Source organism: Ipomoea nil, unplaced genomic scaffold, assembly GCF_001879475.1.
Source record: "Ipomoea nil cultivar Tokyo-kokei standard unplaced genomic scaffold, Asagao_1.1 scaffold1558, whole genome shotgun sequence".
In the NCBI taxonomy this organism is placed as follows: Eukaryota; Viridiplantae; Streptophyta; class Magnoliopsida; order Solanales; family Convolvulaceae; genus Ipomoea; species Ipomoea nil.
In genome coordinates, this window is record NW_017617986.1 from 1,525,791 (window position 1) to 1,547,411 (window position 21,621).

Sequence of the window (21,621 nt, forward strand, 5' to 3'; positions counted from 1 at the left end):
TAATAATGTAAATGAGACAACATCTTCCCTTGAGATTGTATGACACAATATGAATGCACACAATTTACTACAAGAATGGACACAAATTAGAGTGTGTGCAATTTGCCCAACATGAGTGCACACAATCTAGTGTGCGTGCATTCAAAGCATTAAAATGGCGCACCTTAAGTACACAAACCACGCACCTTAAGCACACAAACAAAACACCTTAAAAATACAAAGCACGCACCTTAAAAACACAAACGACGCACCTTAAGCACACAATAAAGCACCTTAAGGACACAAACCACGCACCTATGGTTTTTAAATGGTTCACCTTAAGTTTCACACAACTGACGCACCTTAAACATACAAATCACGCACCTTAAGAAGAAAACCCACGCACCTTAAGTTTCAACAACTACTCACATTAAGCACAAAACTCACGCACCTTAAAGCACAAAACCGATGCATTTTAAGCACAAAACCCTCGCGCCTTAAGCACACAAAACTCACGCACCTTAAGTTTCAATAACTAGTCACATTAAGTTCGCAACCCACATACCTTAAACACAAAACTCACGCACCTTAAGCACAAAACCCACGCACCTTAAGCACAAAACTCACGCACCTTAAGCACAAAAACCACGCACCTTATATTTGACCAAGATGCAAAATTACCAAATTGCCACCGCATTTTTTTAATTTTATTTTATTTTAAATTTTGATAATCTTGGACGTTGATTTAACCAAGATCAATGACTCAGATTTAACCGCATAATCGCACGGGAGACACTCAACCGCACGAGAACTGCCATATATATATATATATATATATATATATATATATATATATATATATATATATATATATATATATATATGGCTGCGTTCACGTGAGAATTGCCCGCCCAGGAGAGAAGCGAGAACGCATGTCATCCGTCCACGTGTTCAAATCTAACGAATGAGAAACACTGATTTAAAAAAAAAAAGGTGGGATTTTCGTAAATAATTAATCATCGAAGTGCAAGTAAAATGTATTACAAGTGCAAGTAAAATGTATTACAAGTGCAAGTAAATTGTATTACAAGTGCAAGTAAAATGTATTACAAGTGCAAGTAAATTGTATGACAAGTGCAAGTAAAATATATTACAAGTGCAAGTAGCAATTTCATACAGTGCACCTCAGTGCATGTAAAATGTATTACAAGTGCAAGTAAAATGTATTACAGATGCAAGTAAAATTTACACTAGTTGCATCTACGTGCATGAATGTTAACAATATAAAATTAGGTGCACTTGTAAGTGAAAGTAGGTACACTTGTAAGTGAAAGTAGGTGCACTTGTAACTAAAAAGTAGGTGCACTTGTAACTAAAAGTAGGTACACTTGTAAGTGATTTTACTTGAACTTTTTACTTGCAAAGGTGCACCAGCTACTTGCACTCATAACACATTTATATGCACCAAAGTTTGAGTTATTTACGAAAATACAATCACGTTGTTTTTTAAAATTACATATGATTCGTTAATCTTGGCACGTGGACGACTATAAATGGTTCTTATTTCTCTCCTGGGCTGCAGTTCGTGCCTTAGCGCGCCCATATATATATATATATATATATATATATATATATATATATATATATATATATATATATATATATATGTAGGGAAGGGATCAGGTGCGGGTGGTGCTTCCCGTGCGGTTGTGTAGGTGGACTCACATTAAGCATTACACTGGCGCACTTTAAGTACACAACTGTAACACCCCGTGTTACGACTCCTAAAACCAATTAATCATTTAACCAGTTATCCAAAGAAAGAATTAAATTACAATAATTAATTAGGGAAAAGGCCCACCATGGTCCGTGGGCCCTCACCCCTAAAACCCAACCCCTAGCCCTAAAAGGAATAGAATTAGCAAGCCTATAATATTAGTTCCTAATTAGGACTCCTAGATATATAAATAGGGGACTTAAGAGGCACCTAGAACCCCCACCACAATAATCCCTCACCACACAAGAAGTTCTAAGAATTCCCCTAGGAGAAATCAAGAAAGAAGAAAGCTTCAAGAAAGACCCTTCATAGCCAAGGAATTAATTAAGGCTAAAAGGTAACCCATGTTTCAACAAAACCTATTTTCATAGCTATAATTCCCCTATTAGGATTTCCCCCATATTCTTGTGTGTTGATGATTCGTCATAATGATCTTGATAATTGGTGTTGTGATTCCATAGGTAATCTTGATGATAAGAGGTTCTTGATGATTATATGGTGTTCTTGATGTTCTTGATGATTATATGATGTTCTTGATGTTTATATGATATTCCTACCGAATCGTGATATTAGAAGATGAATTGTGTTCTTGTTGATTTAAAAGTAATTAGAACCCTAGGTTATATCGTGGAATTTGTATGGTATTATTCTTGGTAGATTGGGTGGGAATTTGTATGTTTGGGTGTTGATTATGTTTAGAAAAGCATGATAGGTTATGTGCCGTATGTTTCTTGATTTTGATCCGTTAATTGTCTACGTGTGTTATCAATTGCGTTTGAAAGTGTCTAAACATGGTTTCGGGTTCCACAAAGGTTCCCGGGGAGTTTTTGGTGAAAAAGAGTCAGTGGGGGGTAGGTAGGGGTAGGGGACCCACCACCTACCCGCGGCCTATTTGGGCAACGCCGGCAGCAGGAAGCCGGCGGGCGGGCAGCTGCCCGCCGGGCACCCGCTGCCCGAAGTCACGCCACCGGCGGGTGAACCCTCACCCACCGGCTACCCGTTGGAAAATACCCTACCTCGGGTTTCCGGCTTCCTCGTTTGATGTTCCCCCGACCCCCGTGGTGTCCCAACGAACTCCGTCTATCGTGCCTATGTCTAGTTTGATATTTCGGGTACCGTTTGTAGGTTGTATGAGTCTTATATATTGCATGCTAGTTGAATTGGTATCCCGTTGACCTAGGTGAAGGAAGTATGAACCCCTTAGGATTATTCTTAGTATGTGAAGGATCACGCATAGGTTTTGTTATACGTTTTCTCCCCCTTCCCAATGTGTTAATGTGGGTTGCATGTGCTTGCTATGTGTTATGTGTGCATGATACCCCAATTTGGTTGCGATCAAATTGGTTATACGGGCATTTGGATGGGTTGAGAACCATGCTGACTGTTAACCAGGCCGGTTGCGATCGGTCAGGTATATAAATATTATATAGGGCTGCGGTCCACCGTTTGGTTGCGATCAAACGTTTCTACATGAGCTGCGGTTCATATTTCCTGGCTGCGGTAAGATGACATACTCTTGGGCTGCGGTCCACTGTTTGGTTGCGATCAAACTATGATGAGCTGCGGTTCATCGGTCGGTTGCGATCGACCCCTCTGTGTTGCGATACGGGGCAGGGTGCTGCGGGGCCGTGTCAGAGCTATATGCGCTGACCCTCATGTATGGGCATGCGATTGGTCCTGTGGCGCCAACAAAGTGTGCTATGTGATGAGACATGGATGAGTTGTTGTTGTGAGTGTCTCGGGAGGTGACTTTGGGATTTATGCCGGGAATCGTATATGTTGGGTTATGGTTACTAACTGTGCTTATCTTTATCTGCCTTGCCTGTTTCCCTATGCTTGTGAATTGTTTATGCTTGATTATGTCCGTTGTCTGTGCTAAGCCCTATCTGTGAGTCTATTCCCTGTTTTGAAAGCTAGAGTCTCTTAGGATATATCTTCATGCTTCGAAATGGTTTTTCGTATAACTATGTATATATTTATATGTATTGTATTTCAACGCGTTGGAGTGGGTTAACAACATCTCTCGCTGAACAGATATATTTGGCTTTCAGGCACAGACGAGTAGATCACTGGAGCGCGCTAGAAGCTTGGGGCGTAGATTAGATAGTTTTCCCTTTCGGCCTGCGTGCCATGATTTTGTATTAATACTGATTGAGGTTTTAGAACTTAGCCTGTGCACCTGAGTTCTCTAGCTCGGGTGTGGCATAACACTCCGTATTCTTACAAGCATTTTGGGATTTATGACCATTTACCTTTGTTACATAGTCTTAAAAGTTTTTAAAAATTTCAGAGTGTTACAACAACACACGCACATTAAACATACAAGCAAAATACATTCAGAACACAAACTCATGCACCTTAAGCACAAAAGTCACGCATCTTAAACACAACCCTCACGCACCTTAAGTACAAAACTCATGCACCTTAAGCACAAAACACACACACCTTAAGCACAAAAACACACGCACCTTAAGTTTTAATAACAACTCACATTAAGTACACACTCACGCACATTAAGTACAAAACTCAGGCACCTTAAGCACAAGACTCACGCACCTTATGCACAAAACTCAAGCACATTAAGCACACTCACGCCAATAGCGCATCCCGACCGGGTTCTTCACAAGCAGTCCGACCTGTAACCTGCAAAGACAAGAAGAAAAAGACGAAGGCACTGGGGTCGGGGTACCATTATGTCGGTCGGGGTATTCCCTACCAAGAGCCCCCCAGCCTGTGCCTTTTTGACCGTCCGGGAAAAAACGGGACAGGATGAAGAAGCCCCAACCGTCAGCCATCAAACCGACCGGCCAGCTGTCATTCCTTCCCTCGCCACGTGTCGACGACTGCCGGCCTCTGCGACTGCAACGGTCGCCTCGGAATCAGCACCATATATATATATATATATATATATATATATATATATATATATGTGTGTGTGTGTGTGTGTGTGTGTGTGTGTGTGTGTATATACACACACACACACACACACACACACACACACACACACACACACATATATATATATATATATATATATATATATATATATATATATATATAATGGGCACGCTCTAATGAGAACATACACTATTTGAAATTATGGAATTTTCGACCACCTGAAAGTGATCTTAAATCAAATTGAAAGTAAAAAGTGGTCGAAAATAGCAATAAAGGTTTTTTCGGATACCAAAAGATTTCATAATTTTCAACTGTGACAAGTGCCCATGAAAGAAATGAGAACAAAGGCGTCCCCTTAAATGAGAAGTCTCAGGTATGTATGAAAAAATACTACATTGTGATAGAGTCAATAGTATTTAAAAAAAAAATAAAATTAAACACGGGGTAGTAAGTATGAATTGGTAAGTAATGATAGTATGAATTGGTAAGTAATGATAGTATGAATAAGTGATTAATGATCCAACGTTAATGGATGGGCATAAACATGATTATCGGGCAGTTGAAAGAGTTGAAATAATAGGAGCAGTTAAGATCCTGAATAATGGTAGACATTTTAGGATCGGAGTGTTGGGATACATATATGGTGCCATGCATGTGTGATGACGTCTCCCCTCAAATTAAAAATCCTTAACCCTAAACTCCACCTACTCACATTATTACTCTTCTCTATCTTTCTCAACGTATAGTACTGGATGGGTTTATAACAAACCACCATCAATTATATACATTCTATCTGGGTGGTGGAATTTTGCATTTTTTTTCAACCCTAATTAAGATATATATATATTTATTGTCTCTCTCGATCAATATGGCTGATTCTGGGGGTACTTTTCCGGCAGCTGATGCAGAAATCGAGTTGAATCCTGAAAAGAATAAGGAGGAGTTTCAAGTTAATTCCGTTTCTTCAAACCTATCCTCCAATGCCGAGAATAAGGTACGAATATATCTTTAGGGAATGAATTGAATGCAAATCTTGCTGTTGGTGATACTCTAAAGATGTCTATCAAACATGACATCTTTAATCTCTCAACATCATTATCTTAATTATCTCTTCAATCAGGTTGTAATGTCCATAACAAATTATTAGCCATTGTAGGCCATATGGCCCCTTAATGATTTGTAGGGATCGTTTAGTACAAAGCCATGGGAACCTATGTTTGATACGACAACTTAAAATTTAAAAACAAATTGTCATAATAATTTGATCATGAAGTAGTGTTTTCAAAAATAACATGTTATCCGCACTAGCTTAGTTCACTAAATCCACCAATTCAAATAGATAAATAGATAGTTCAGCAACTTAATTACCGTGATTTAGATCCTCACATGCACACATGTTCTCTAAGACTCGGGTTAGAGATTCAGATTCAATAGATAATTCCGTACATCTACTGAGATGCTGAATTACCATGATTTACATCATCTCACATGTTCATATGTTTTATAAGACTGGAGTTAGATATTCAACCTTTTGGGAGAATAAAAAAAATACTCCGGAACATGTTTGTATGCAGGAGAGAGAAGAGGCATCTAAGAAGGCAAAAGAAAAAGAGAAAAAGGATGCAGCATTGCAGACATTGAAGACAACCATCATCTTCTCCGCAGTGTTCGTGGCGGTTGCCGGCGCCTTCTTCGCCATAACCAAGAAACTCAGAGAGAAATGAAAACCCTTCACAACACTCACAGATATGATTTCAGTGTGTCCAAACACACCCTCCCTCTGCTATCTTCAATTACCTCTCTTTTATTTTATTTTATACTCCATAGAATATGATATAATTCCTTTTCATAGTGTTTCAATTTAGAAAGAAAATACAATTCTAGTGACATTATTCATGTAGATTGCCACTTTGTGTTGGCATTAACCAAGAAAAATAAAAATATTTTAAGATCTGAACCCCCATAGGTTTATCTGCAGATACCAAATTGAATGATTTGACTAAATACGCCTAAGCTGATAGTTGGACTATCAGAAATCCCATTCCCTTTTATCCCTTCATAACTCATAAAAGAAGAATGACACCTTTAAAAGAGAATCATGATTACAAGTTCTTGAAATCCTTGTATGCATATTACTTACAAACTATGAGATTAAAAGGGATTGAATGTATTTAAAGAGCAGAAATGTCTCAAAGTTCTTATTTGATCAACAGTCCCAAGAAATTAGAAATATCATAGCAGCTCAAGTACCTTACAACTTACAGTACAAGCTTACCTATAATAAAAATTACCTCTACTTGCTTGTTGAAATGACAACCCGGCAGGGAAGCAAATTAGCATTATGGGTTGCGAGCTCGTTTTTGCTCATCTATCTAGCAACCTTGAAGGCCAATTAACTCCTACTCAACCATCCTGAAAGATGCAGAATCGTTTAGTCCAATAGTCCTGGAATGTTGATGTAGAAAATGCAGATGAAGATAAAGGCCTTTTCTAAGTTTCAACCATCATATACATTTATGTACCTGAAACAATAGATTGAAACATGGGCAATTTTATCCACCCACTAAATACACGAGAAATAATCATACAGCTTCGACTATTTTTGAACATTCTTACGAAAACTATACAGAATACTGATATCAGGAATTTTAGTACTTTAACACTATTACCTGTGCGACGAGCCCCCTAAACAAAGGCTGAAAGGTCTTCGGGTGGTTCTATCCAAATGCTCTCAAACGGATCTTGTTCTCCCCAATCATAACACTGCTTTCGAGGGTAGTACCTGTCATGGGCTAGAGAGTACGATATGCATCGCCGTCCGTAAAAACGAACTTTAGAAAAGTAAATGCTATTTCGCATCACCCCAAGGATATCTGTCCTTGCTTGGGATGACAAGAAACTTGCAAATAGTGTCAAACCACTTAAAGATTGCATTCCCTCCCAGACTCTATTAACTTGGTCTAACTTGTATATCACCGGGTTGGCAGTAGAGCAAGTATATATAACATAAATATCTCCATTATGTTCTGCCATGAATTTCCCCTTCCACCAGTTCTTGACAAAGAAATTCTCGGGGCACCTGGGCGGTGGCACGACTCTGACAACCCAAGAATGCTCTTCCGGGTTATAAACCCCCAGCCATCCCGTCAGACTCAGACAATAGAATAGGCCATTGCAAAAAACCAATTTGTTCCAGATACTGCTCACAAATGGCAAGCGGTTCTGGTAATTCTCAGTCGTCCATTCAGTTGCTCCGGGGTGACACGTGCTAATAGCTACCACGGTGGGGCTGATATGCTTAACAGTAAAAACGATGCACTTGGGAGATGTCGGAGCAGCAGAAAACGCAACGATTTGATACGTCAGTTCTAATTTCGGCAAATTGATTAACTGCCTAGAGTAAGGATTGAAGAACAGAACACGTTGCGTTCTGGGCTTGTAGAGTAGCAACCATCCGTCCTTGGTGTAACAAAGCCTAGAGGAACGCAACTCGGGTAACTCAACCGAATAAGTCTTGCGCAACGAAGGATCGTAGAATTCTACCAAGTCGCCGAACTTTGGAAGGAACATAAGCCATGGGGGCTTATTGGCAACCCGGACAGAGAGGGCAACAGAACGCCACCGTTTGCAAACAGCAGAAGCACGGATGTTATCCCTCAAGTTCAAGTGACCGATAATTATTTCCAGAATGTCTGTTGGAAGTTCAGATCGCGCCTGTTGTAAAGAGCTTTCACTTTCGTCAACTGCAACTAGTCCTCCTGCATTTTCCAGGGCCCTTTCGACTAACCTAGAAATATCAATACTGTCATTTAATCAGTACCTTCTCTCCAAAACAACAAAGACACAGGAAGAACAACATTGTTACTCAATTTTAAGTTCAATCATGCAAATAAATATGAAACAGAACAGCTATGCAAAAAAGAACACAATTAAACCAACCAACCCAGTTTACCTCAGAGAAGCAGAAATGAGATAAAAATGATAAACTAAAAAGATCACCATAGGAAGGAATCGGTTTATAATGGTTTCTGGTTTGCAGTAGGAAACAAGAACATATAATTCACTGAATATAACCAATTTCCCAATAAAATCCAAGTAAAGACAGACAGATTAAAAGAAAAAAGCTAAATGGGGGTTCAGAAAAAATGTAAAAATCAAACAAAAAATTATAAAATTAAGCTCAATTTAATTATCATCCCAGCTCGAATTTTATCAGTCACAAACTAACAAGAAGCTAATCAAGTGAAAAGAAAATCAAACAGGAAAACCCTAAGATTGAACATTTTCATTTCTATAGAAACTCAACCCCAAATCACACCAAAAGATTCAAACTTTATAGCCAAAATTACATTCTTGAAACCAATAAACTGAATTGCGCTTGATCTACTGAGCTAAAAACCCACAGATGACTATCTAAATTAAACTCAGAGCATCAAATTACTAATCCTGGAATATCCCAACCAAGATCAAAGCTAAGAAATGGTCAGAAAACATACAAAATCAAGCAAAAGAAGAATTGTTAGACGAAAAAACAGAAGAGGAAAAACAAAGAGCTCACGATCTCAGCCGCCTTCTTTTCCTTCCAGCCATGATAAGAGAAGAGAAAGAGCTGGGTAGTTGGGTAAGGGAGGAGGTATTGTTTTGCGGATAAACAAAAAAAAAATAATAATAATAATAATGGGGAAAGTAAAGGGGCAGAAACTGGCAACTTGCTAAGACTGTTGTCAGTAAGCGACAGCTCCCACTACACGTGTACTTCAACAGCTTTGCATTCCACTGGAAACTGCCCATGGTTATTCTCACCCTCCGCCAACGGAGAATTGCCATGTTATCAAATATATGGGCTCCACATTAACAAAAATTAAAATACTGTTTCGACTCCCAACTTCTATTATATACTTTATACTTTTACTCATTTACTCAAAATTTTAACGTTGTCATTTTCTTTAAGACCTACAGAATGAAAATAACTTATCATATCTTATTACAACAGTAAGTAAATGTAAAGGCCGAGATAGTGATTAAGAGTTCATATAGTAAAACTCAAAGAAAAAATAATCATTATATGAAGGATATGTTGACGAGGAGCTCATGACTATCTCAAGGATTGTCACCACTCTTTCACTTGTATTTAGATTCAGTTGTTCATTTCTGAGTTTTTCATTGTTTCACCAGTTTTGTTTTCTCTAAGAAAAATATGTTAAAAATGTTGTTGCAAGGAATTGAAGTATGAATCTACCGTTTATCCTTGTCTTTCTCCATTTCTCCAATTTTGGAGAATTAATAAAATGGATTCTTCAAATTTTAAAAAATTGGAGAGCAATATTCCATTTTTCAATTTGAAAAAATGGTTTTAGTAAACAATGGGATTGTCCTTGTGTGCTCTCAATATCCTCTTCCAAAAGAGGTAGCTCTTCATTTGGGAGCTTGAAGGCACACCGATAAACATTAAGGTTGAGTGTTTGGTAAATAGTTGTTAACTGATTGGGTTAATGAGTTTAACTAGTTGATAACATTAGCTGAATGTAAAAATATGTTTGGTACATTAGTTGTTAGTTGATTACATGCAAAATGACTCTCTCAAAAAAACAATCGAAAAATCTACTTTGAATAGCTTTTTGAATTTTAGCATTTTGGAATAATAAGCTGTTACAGAAAGCTAATTAATCAAACACTTATATTAATTTTTTTAACCAAATCAAACAGATAATAGTGGTCAAAATAAGCCAAAATTGACTAGTCCAATTTTTGGAATATTTTTAATTTTTAATTTTTCTAGAAAAAAATGACTCATTTCTTCTGTTATTGACACACAAAAATAGTTAACTTGGTGCAGTAAACTTAGTTAAAATGTTAGCTGAAGCCTGGAGGTTGAAAAATGTTAGAAAAATAGAGTGTTTGATGATAGGGAAGTGAGGAAACAGGATCACTAGTACAAAACAGGGCATATGAGACTGGCATTTAGCTACTGTTTTAAAAAAAAAACAGTGGTGTATTCTTAATTCAAAAATTCGCGGTGGCAATTTCGTAATAATTGAAATAACGCTTTAATATTTCGCTACTGTTTCTAGTTGAAACAGTGGCGAAATAGAAAAATAAAACGCCACCGTTTCTCTTTGAAACAGTGGCAGAATTTATTTTAAAAAAAAAATAATTAAAATTCATTTAAAAAAACAATAAAAAAACCCTACCCCCTGCACCTTATGCAACAATAACAAATCGAATGAATTGAAAATTAAAAACTTTCGATCTCAGCTCCTCCGGCGAACGGCGAACGCCGCCACAGCCATCTTCAACGGCGAACGCCGCCGCAGCCATCTTCAACGGCGAACGCCTCCACATCCGCTGAACGCCCTTTCCTCTGCCACAGGTGCGGACGCGACGACCGTCACTGTGTCACGATCCTCCAAACTCAATAACAAAAATCACAGGAAAAGATTAAGAAAGAAGAAGAAGATTTAGGGTTCTAGGAGAAATTTAGGAAAAGAAATTAGGGTTTTTGCAAGTTCATTTCCAACATACAAAAAGCATAAAAAATATCCTCTACATAATCTGGAATATATCCCAAAAAGCTAATGCTGCTACCATCCTAACCACCTCCGCATTTCTCGCTTTTGTCCTCTTCTGCATCTTCATTCCAGAATCATCCTTGCTAAGGTAGCCAACCGCCCTCCTTCATACGACGTCGTTCAGCTTTTATTTAAAAAACGGTCTTCTTCCTACGACGTCGTCTGGTTTAAGTGGCAACGGCTATTATAACACCCAAAACGCCGTCGTTTTAGTCCTCGACTTTTCTTACTTAGTTTATTTTTGAATCAGAGTGGCTTCTCTCTTCTTCATGTATTCCTCTTCTATACTTAGGGTCATGACACACTGCCTCCGCCCGCCATAACCACTGTCAGTCTGTCACTGTCTCCGGTCGCCACAGCCGCCGTCACCGTCTCCGCTCGCCACAGCCGCCGTCACCGTCTCCGCTCGCCACAGCCACCGTCCATCTGCAATAACCAGGTTACTTTGTTCTTCACGGAGATAATAATCTAGATGTGCAAAGTGTTTGTTCTTAGACATGCCTTTCTTTCTCTTCTTCCAATTCCCTATTTAACAGATTCTATGAAGATAAATTGCTCTGATTATTGTGTCCTTATTTATTGTGTGTTTTCTAGACCTTCCTTTTCTTCTTGTAATATGACTATACGGCTATTGTTTTGCTTTTGTGTTTTGTAATTGCACTTCATTATGTATAAATTGGTTGTAATGCTCAGATTATTGGGTAATGGGTATGATAATTTTTTGTTGTATTACTTGTATTGTTTGGTGATATTGCTTGTTGTTCGACTGCCATGTGTGTGCATTGGGACCACTCTAGACTGGAAATCAATTTGCCTAAAATAAATGGTTATGCATTTGTGTAATTTAGTTTGTGAATAGCTTTAGTTTTAGTTTGGTGTCTTCGTGAGTACATGGTACAATCTTAAGTATGCTTGTGTGTCAAAAATTACAAAACCTGAGAATTCCTTGTTTATGAATAGAAATGCAGTAAAAAAGACCTTACATTGCAGGGGAAAAAAAAAGAAAAAAAAAAAACAGTGAGTAGTTTTAAACACATGGGGACCATTTCTTAGTTTGACATATTGTAGGTAATTTCTTATGCACTTCCTTAGGCCAGTCCATTCCATCAAACCCTTCTATCTATTTCACATGGCAATCATGCTTTTAGAGGATAGTTCTAGTGATGAGAGTTGGTTGATTTTATATTGCTAGTCATCCTTGGTTTTTCTTTACTTCTCTATTTCAGGTTGCCTTTTTGGCCTTTTGCTTCTTCAAGTACATCCCAGAGGTCCTTTGAGGATTCCTCATACTGATAAATATCAAAGAGGGTGTCAGACATACCGTTTAGAATATGGTCGCGGCAAGCAAGGTCATCATTCTCCCATTTGAGTCTCCGGCGAGTAGCCTCAAGAGTCTCATCCTCCCGTTCCTCCAGCTTTGGGGTACTTAGTACGTATGCCACGTTCAGAGCCGCAAGGAGGAACTTCATCTTATTCTGCCACCTACGGAAGCCCACGCCTTCAAACTGCTCCAACTTAGGGAAGTTGGTTGCAAAGTCCAGAAGTCCAGAACTCATCCTTCCTCAAAAACAGTATTTAAAGCTTATAGATTGTTAGAAAAATAGAGTGTTTGATGATAGGGAAGTGAGGAAACAGGATCTTCAGGCGTGTGATTACTTTCCTATAAGCTTTAAATCTCCCTTATATAAAGCAACAAGGTTCAAGATTTAATCTTATGGGATACAAGAAGATGATGAAATTCTTAAGTTGCTTTGTTTAAGAATTTCCTGTAGAAAAGCAGTACTATGAAATATCTCAGTCTTATGCAAGTTTATTGCAGAGTCAATTCCATTTTTGGTCCTACTGTTATAGGGGCGTTTCCAATTTTAGTCCACTTTAATTTTTTTTACCACTTTACAACCACTGTTATTGAATGTGTTCCACTTTTAGTCCACCGTTAATATTTCCGTCAAGAGGCCATATAATCCATGTGTATTTTGGTCTTTTTATGTTTGTCTCTTCTCTTTTAATCCAGACGCTTCTTCCTCCTCCTCCGATCGATATTCGAAGATGGCTCTTCGAACAACGAGATTGGGAAGCCAAAGCTACATCTTTTCGTTCGTTCCAACATGGGCCGGCGAGGTTTCTTAGGTTTTAGGTTTAATGTTCTCATTTCTTTAGTCAAACATAGTCTTGGATGAGAAGAAATGTCAAAATACCCCTAGATTACACGATCTCTTGATGGAAATACTAACAGTGAGACTAAAAGTGGAACACATTCAATAATAGTGGTTATAAAGTGGCAAAAAAAATTAAGCTGAACTAAAATTGAAAACGCCCCTATAACAGTAGGACCAAAAATGGAATTCACTCTTTATTGCATGTCTCTTCTCAAACATTTCTCCAAATATTTATAGATGCAAACAAAGCAGTTTGGAGAAGTTACATGAAAGTTATAGAAGTTCAAAAACTCAACTTCCATAAGATATATTTTATCTGATATATAAGTATGGAAAATATATAATTGAATATTATATATATTCATATGATATGAACCTTCGTGGGTTCATGCACTGCATACAAAGAAAACAAAGTAAAATATATATTATATATTTATTAAAACATTGCATGTTAACATGCAAAATAAATAAATAATATATATTAAAACATACATGCATGCAGTACACACAAGCCAAAATGCTTTTGAATGAAACTACCTTCGTTAGTTTCATGTGGCCGAAAGGAGCAAACCATTTTCGTGAGATTCTTTGTTTAAGACGAATGCAATTCGCTTAACCAACGAATTCAACAAAAGGGCCATCAACTTTCGCTAATTCTTTTCACGCGTCAGGCAAAGCACGAAACTAAACTTTCGTTAAGCCTTCACCGAAACCAAGAAATAACGAAGTGTGCATTAATACGAATTTTAACAAATGTACATCAAATCGTCAAACATTGATTTGATATCATCAAAAAGATTAATGCATTGATTTGTTAAAACTAACGATTTATTAACACCAACGAATCATTAAGCTTCGGTTCCAAATTATATTTCCCAACTTACTTTCTACCAAACTAAAATAATATTTATAACTCCACAACTCCAAATATTATTTAAGCTTTTCATGGTAGTTCATCTGAACCATTAACTCTCATTACTATATAAATCTCTAACATTCCTCCTCCATTTATATAGTAAAAATTAACACGGTACCAAGATAGATCCAAAACTCATGCATAAATGAAAGTGTCTTACAGATTGAACTTTCACATAGTATTATATGTGTTACATTAATTCGGATTGCAGTGATGGACGAACCTTGAATCACGCAGTCTCTTTGAAGAAACGTAGATATAATACACACAAGCTTTACAGTTACTACAACTCAAAATAACTTGGGTTAATGAGTTTAACTAGTTGATAACATTAGCTGATTGTAAAAATATGTTTGGTACATTAGTTGTTAGTTGATTACATGCAAAATGACTCTCTCAAAAAAACAATCGAAAAATCTACTTTGAATAGCTTTTTGAATTTTAGCGTTTTGGAACAATAAGCTGTTACAGAAAGCTAATTAATCAAACACTTATATTAATTTTTTTAACCAATTCAAACAGATAATAGTGGTCAAAATAAGCTAAAATTGACTAGTCCAATTTTTGGAATATTTTAAATTTTTAATTTTTCTAGAAAAAATGACTCATTTCTTCTGTCAAGCCTGAAGGTTGATAAAACTATAAGAAGTTTTGAGCAATTAAGCTATTTTTTTTTTTTTTATTACAAGGGAAGGGGACACCCTAACTTCTAATTGCCTCCACTAAAGCTCAAACCTATTACCTCTCACTTAGAAGAGCAACCGGATACTATTAGACCACAAGGTTCTTAGTAGTTGTTAAGCTAATTTTTTATTTTTTATTTTTTTAATTATTAAGCTAATTAATTGTAGTTAAAAGGGTTTTGTAAATTTAATGTTCATAAAGATGAAAAAAACAAACAAAAATAGATATCTTTACAAAATTTGTATATATTCAAATTTAAAGAGATATACATGCTACAATTTGGGATTTTAAAGTAAAACTATATTATAATATTTAGGATTTTTTATATAATTATACAAAAGACAAAAAAAATATGAAAAATTAAAATATATGTTTAAAAATGGGGATTGAATATTTAGCCATTATTTTATCAGTGTCTTGATTTTTTTTTTTAAAGTATCAGTCTTTTTTAAAGTAACGTTTATATAGTTATTTAAATAAAAAGATACTATTAAAACAAAATAGTCAAATTTAAAAATTATAAGAAAAATTTTAAAGAAGATAAATGAAAAAAAAAAAAAACTGGCTTGAGCATAAAATTTTTTAATAAAAATAATATGTTCATAAACTGAAATTGAAAGCATTCCAGAATATCAACATCTATCTAGGTTAACAAACAAAGCAATACTTCTTCAAAACAATTCACGTACTTAATTAGTAATGCAAAATGACATATAAAATGTTTTAATGTAAATTATAATGCAAATAATCAACATTCAATAATCAAATATTGTACCACAAATCACAATTGAATATCTAATTAGGTTAAGTTTTTATTTTTTTTAAAAGATATATTATATATACTCTAACTCACTATAGCTTTGTAAAATTTGGAAAAAAAACTTATTGCCTTTGTAAAAATAAAACTTAGAGGAATCGACTGGTGAGAGCTTGAGAGGAAAAAAATGAAGCTTACCACTGAAGTGTACCAAGATGCTTTGTATTTTGGTCGGAAAAGGAAAAAAGAGAAATACTCACGAGATATCCAAGAGCTCGAATGAGCCGAGGTCAAAGATTGAAGAGCGGCACTACAATAGCGACTATCAAGGTTGAAGAGTTGCTATGCCCTTCACAGTATGGATCAGATTTGGGGTGAAAGAGAATGGGGAAGAAATTAGGGTTGAGAGAATTGAAGAGAAGAGAGAAGAGAAAAATTGTTTATTATTCAGCATAAAAGCTTATCCAACCTTGGCTACAATTTAAAGCAGAAAATCCAACAAAATAGCAACAATCTATTCCTATATTCCCGGATCCACCCGTTGAGCCTGTTGAAAGGGATGAATGAAACGACGTCGTCGTAAGCTGGGATAACCGCTGCTAACGGATACACGGAACGACGTTGTTCTATTTAATTTTAACGACTCCAATGGCTAGTCCAAAAACGACGTCGTCTGAGGCTTGTTTAATTGATTCCGGTTAGGCTCTTCTTACGACGTCGTTTACCCTCTTCTTCCACACTCCTTAGCCAATTCCTTCTTTCTTCTTTCCACCCTTCCTCCCTCTTTCCATACTATTAGCTTCACCATCCAGGTTCGTTGCAGTGCCTCCCCCATCAAACGATCCTTGCCCCCAAGGATCGAATGAAGGAAATTGACTCTTGATATGGTAGTAATCTTCCCAGGTGGCACTTTCTATTGGCAAGTTAGCCCAACTGTAACACCCCGAAATTTTTAAACTTTTGAAGCTTATATAATAAAGGTAGAATCTCATTAAATCACAAAACACAATACAAAGAGTACGGGGTGCTATGCCACACCTGAGCTGGAGAACTCAGGTGCACAGGCTAACTAGCTAATATCCTTAATAAAGAGAATGCATAACATGGCACGCAGGCCAAAAAGGAAACTATCTACTTCTACGCTCCGAGGTTCTAGCGCGCTCCCGTGCCTACTCTTCTGTGCCTGAAAGCCAAATATATCTGTGCAGCGAGAGATGCTGGTAACCTACTCCAACGCGTTGAAATACAATACATATAGATATATACATAGATATACGAAAAGTCATTTCGAAGCATGAAGATATATCCTAAGAGACTCTAGCTTTCAAATCAGGGAACCGACTCGACAAATAGGGGTACACACAATCAACAGTCATAATCAAGCATATACAATTCTCAACATAGGGTACAGTTATAGATAAGCACAACCAATAATCACAATCAAGCATGTATAGTTTACTAGCAAGCTATGGTCACGTTTCCATAACAGTCATAACATCAATCCTTCTCATCTCGTCACATAGCACACTTTGTTGGCGCCACAGGACCAATCGCATGCCCATACATGAGGGTCAGCGCATTTTTAGCTCTGACACGGCCCCGCAGCACCCTGCCCCGTATCACAACACGGAGGGGTCGATCGCAACCGACCGATGAACCGCAGCTCATCATAGTTTGATCGCAACCAAACAGTGGACCGCAGCCCAAGAGTATGTCATCTGACCGCAGCCAGGAAATATGAACCGCAGCTCATGTAGAAACGTTTGATCGCAACCAAACGGTGGACCGCAGCCCTATATAATATTTATATACCTGACCGTTCGCAACCGGCCTGGTTAACAGTTAGTATGGTTCTCAACCCATCCAACTGCCCGTATAACCAATTTGATCGCAACCAAATTGGGGTAACATGCACACATAACACATAGCAAGTACAAGCAGCCCACATTAGCACACTAGGAAGGGGGAGAAATCGTATAACGAAACCTATGCGTGGTCATCCACAACTAAGAATAGTCCTAAGGGGTTCATACGTCTTACACCTAGGCCAACGGGATACCAATTCAACTAGCATGCAATATACAAGACTCTTTCAACCTACGAATGGTATCCGAACATCAAACTAGACATAGGCACGATGGGAGGGGTCCGTTAGGACACCACGGGGGTCGGGGGAACATCAAACGGGGAAGCCAAAATCCCGGGTTGGGGTGATTTCCAGCGGGTAGCCGGTGGGTGAGGGTTCACCCGCCGGCTGCCCGCCGGCGTTAACTATTCCGGGTAGCGGGTGCCCGACGGGCAGCTGCCCGCCCGCTGCCGGAACTGCCCATTTTGGCCGCGGGTAGGTGGCGGGTCCCCTACCCCCACTGACTCTTTCTCACCAAAAACGCCCCGGGAACCTTTGTGGAACCCGAAACCATGCTTAGACACTTTCAAACGCAATCGACAACAATACGTAGACAATTAACGGATCACAATCAAGAAACATGCGGCACATATCCTATCATGCTTTTCTAAACATAATTAACACCCAAACATGTGAATTCCCACCCAATACACCAAGAATAATACCACACGAGTTTCACGGTGCAACCTAGGGTTCTAATCCCTTTTAAATCAACAAGAACACAATTCATCTTTTAATATCAAGATTCGGTAGGTATATCACATAAACCTCAAGATCATCATACGAATACCAAGAACAACATATAATTATCAAGAACATCAAGAACACCATATAATCCTCAAGAACCTCTTATCATCAAGATCATCAAGAACATCAATGGAATCATAACACCAATTATCAATATAACGAATCATCAACACACAATAATATGGGAAATCCTAAGGGGGAATCATAGCTATGAAAATAGGTTTTGTTGAGAAATGGGTTACCTCTTAGCCTTAATTAATTCCTTGGCTATGAAGGGTCTTTCTTTAAGCTTTCTTCTTTCTTGATTTCTCCTAGGGGAATTCTTGGAATTCTTGGTGTGGTGAGAGATTATTGTGGTGGGAGTTCTAGGTGCCTCCTATGTTCCCTATTTATATATCTAAGAGTCTTACTTAAGGCCCAATTACTATAGGCTTGCTAACTCTATTCCTTTTAGGACTAAGGGTTAGGTTTAGAGATAAGGGCCCATGGACTATGGTGGGCCTTTTCCTAATTAATTATTGTAATTTAATTCTTTCTTTTGGGCAATTGGTTAGATGATTAATCGGTTTTAGGGGTCGTAACATGGGGTGTTACACCAGTGCACCAAGATCTCTATCACTGCCTGGTTGTTTCGTTTGACTAATCGCTTGCCCAAGACAGCTATAAGTTTTGCGAGGACTTCCCCTTCTTGGCCAACTGCAGGAGGGTCAAGCTGAGCTACTTTCCCTTGACCAATTTTCTTTTTAAGTTGGGATACATGGAATACGGGATGCAATTGAGCTCCTGTTGGTAACTGAAGCTTGTATGCAACTGAGCCAATTTTCTCCAGCACCTTATAAGGCCCATAATATTTAGAAGAGAGCTTCAGATTTTCTCGAACAGCCAGTGTGAGTTGTCTATATGGCTAGATTTTTAAGTACACCCAATCACCTATCTCCAGTGTTCTTTCACTTCTGCCCTTATCCTCCTGAACCTTCATTCTATTCTGAGCTTTCCTCAAATTTTCCTTAAGGGCTGATAACACAGCCTCCCTGTCAGCTAACCAAGGGATACCTTCCTCCCCTGGACTCACAGTGATGGCCATAATAGGGGGAATATACCCATACAAAGCCTGAAATGGTGTGCATTTAAGTGAGGTATGGTAGTTGGTATTATACCACCATTCGGCCAAATGCAACCATTTTGCCCAGCTTTTTGGCTTTTGGAACACCATACACCTCAGATAACTCTCTAAGCACTAGTTCACCTTCTCTGTTTGGCCATCTGTTTGGGGGTGGTAGGCTGTAGACAAGTTTAGCTGCAACTGCATATTTTTGAAAAGAGCTTGCCAAAACCTGCTAGTGAAAATTTTATCCCGGTCAGACACAATGCTCCTGGGTAACCCATGCAATTTATAAACATTCTCCATGAACAGCTCAGCCACACCTTCTGCAGTATAGGGATGAACTAATGCAAGAAAGTGAGCGTACTTAGTCAATCTATCAACTACCACCAGGATGACATTTTTATTGTGTGATTTTGGTAATCCTTCCACAAAGTCCAGGGAAATACTCTGCCAGGCTTCCTCAGGGATGTTCAAAGGTTGTAAGAGCCCAGGATATGCTACATTTTCACTCTTACACCTTTGACACACATCACAACTCCTCACAAAATCCTTGACATCTTTTTTCAACCCTTTCCAGTAAAATAGTGACTTGAGTCTCTGGTAAGTTCCAGTTTGGCCTGAGTGACCCCCAATAGAAGATGCATGTAGCTTGGTGATCAATTCGTTCCTTAGGGCCCCTGAGACCCCAATATACAGCCTTCTTTTGTACCTTATAAGTCCCCCAGTTACTGCAATATTTGAATCTTCAGTGGGACTAATCAAGGCAGAAGTGAGTTTCTCAGATGCCCAGCTATCCTGCTCATAACTCTTGATAACTTCTTCTACCCACTGTGGTTGTATCACTGAGATGGAGTTCAATATTCCCTCATTGCATTCTTCCCTCTTAGAGAGAGCATCAGCCACAGTGTTCTCAAGTCCCTTCTTGTATTGTATGGAATAATCCAATCCCAAAAGTTTGGTCAGGCCTTTTTGTTGCAGGGAAGTAGTGATTTTTTGCTCCAAAAGGAACTGCAAACTATGGTGGTCAGTTTTAATGATGAAATGCCTTCCCAAAATATATGGTCTCCATTTTTCCACTGCATTAATAATATAGAGATACTCCTTTTCATAGATTGAAAGCCCAAGATGTTTACTGCCAAAAGCCTTACTAAAAAATGCCACTGGTTTCCCTTCTTGGATAAGTACAGCTCCCATCCCTTTGTAACAAGCATCAACTTCAATAATGAACTCCTTTTGAAAATCAGGCAATGTGAGAATAGGGGAGTGACACAAAGCCTTCTTTAATTGTTCAAAAGCTTCCTCAGCCTCAGTACTCCATTTGAACCCCTCCTTCTTAAGCATATCAGTCAGAGGTTTGCTAATTATCCCATAAGACCTGATGAATCTTCTGCAATAACCTGCCAGACCAAGGAATCCTCTCAATGCTTTAAGTGTCATTGGTTTAGGCCAAGCAGCCACAACATCTAACTTAGAAGGATCTGTCTGCAAGCCTTCCTGAGTAATAATGTGTCCCAAATATTCCACTTGTGTTTGGACAAAGGAGCACTTGCTGAGCTTGGCCAATAAGAGGTTCTGTCTCATGAGGGATAACACTTCTCTTAGATGTCCCCAGTGGTCCTCCAGAGAAGAGCTGTACACCAATATATCATCAAAAAACACAAGAACTGACTTTCTGAGCAATGGCTTAAGAATGTGATTCATCATTGCCTGAAATGTTGCAGGGGCATTAGTGAGACCAAATGGAATTACCCTAAACTCATATAGCCCTTGATGTGTTCTAAAAGCTGTTTTGAATTCCTCCCCTTCCTTCATCCTTACTTGATGGTATCCTGATCTTAAATCCAACTTAGAGAAATACCTTGCACCAGCCAACTCAGAAAACAGATCCTCAATTAAAGGAATGGGGAATTTTTTTTTAATTGTGATGCTGTTAAGGGCCCTATAATCCACACAAAATCTCCAAGTATTGTCCTTTTTGGGTACCAAAAGGACTGGGGATGCAAAGCAGGAAGTACTAGGGGTAATGACCCCAGCAGCCAACATTTCTTCCACCATTGTTTCAATGACATTTTTCTGGTCAAAGGAGCATCTATAAGGTCTTATGTTTATAGGCTGGGCTCCAGG

General features: G+C 38.2%; 2 protein-coding genes across 4 annotated transcripts; one reads left to right on the plus strand and one right to left on the minus strand.

Annotated features, from left to right (window-relative positions):
• Nucleotides 1–5,347: 5,347 nt before the first annotated feature.
• Nucleotides 5,348–6,499, plus strand: LOC109189598. The gene is made up of 2 exons (XM_019340211.1): nt 5,348–5,648; nt 6,229–6,499. Exons 1-2 carry the CDS (start codon nt 5,523–5,525, stop codon nt 6,376–6,378), a joined length of 276 nt encoding a protein of 91 aa, XP_019195756.1. The 5' UTR covers nt 5,348–5,522; the 3' UTR covers nt 6,379–6,499.
• A 301-nt stretch (nt 6,500–6,800) lies between these two features.
• LOC109189597 (F-box/kelch-repeat protein At1g57790-like) lies at nt 6,801–9,323 on the minus strand. Of its 3 annotated transcripts, none has more exons than XM_019340210.1 (3): nt 9,213–9,323; nt 7,324–8,441; nt 6,801–7,176 (listed from the first exon to the last, which is right to left on the minus strand). In XM_019340210.1, the coding sequence occupies exons 1-2, from the start codon at nt 9,242–9,244 to the stop codon at nt 7,340–7,342; spliced, it is 1,134 nt and encodes a 377-aa protein (XP_019195755.1). In that variant the 5' UTR covers nt 9,245–9,323; the 3' UTR covers nt 6,801–7,176; nt 7,324–7,339. The 3 variants fall into 3 exon arrangements, with proteins under 3 accessions (XP_019195755.1, XP_019195753.1, XP_019195754.1); XM_019340208.1 differs by having other exon boundaries at nt 7,324–8,456; XM_019340209.1 differs by having other exon boundaries at nt 6,803–7,066; nt 7,324–8,456.
• Between the last annotated feature and the right edge of the window lie 12,298 nt (nt 9,324–21,621).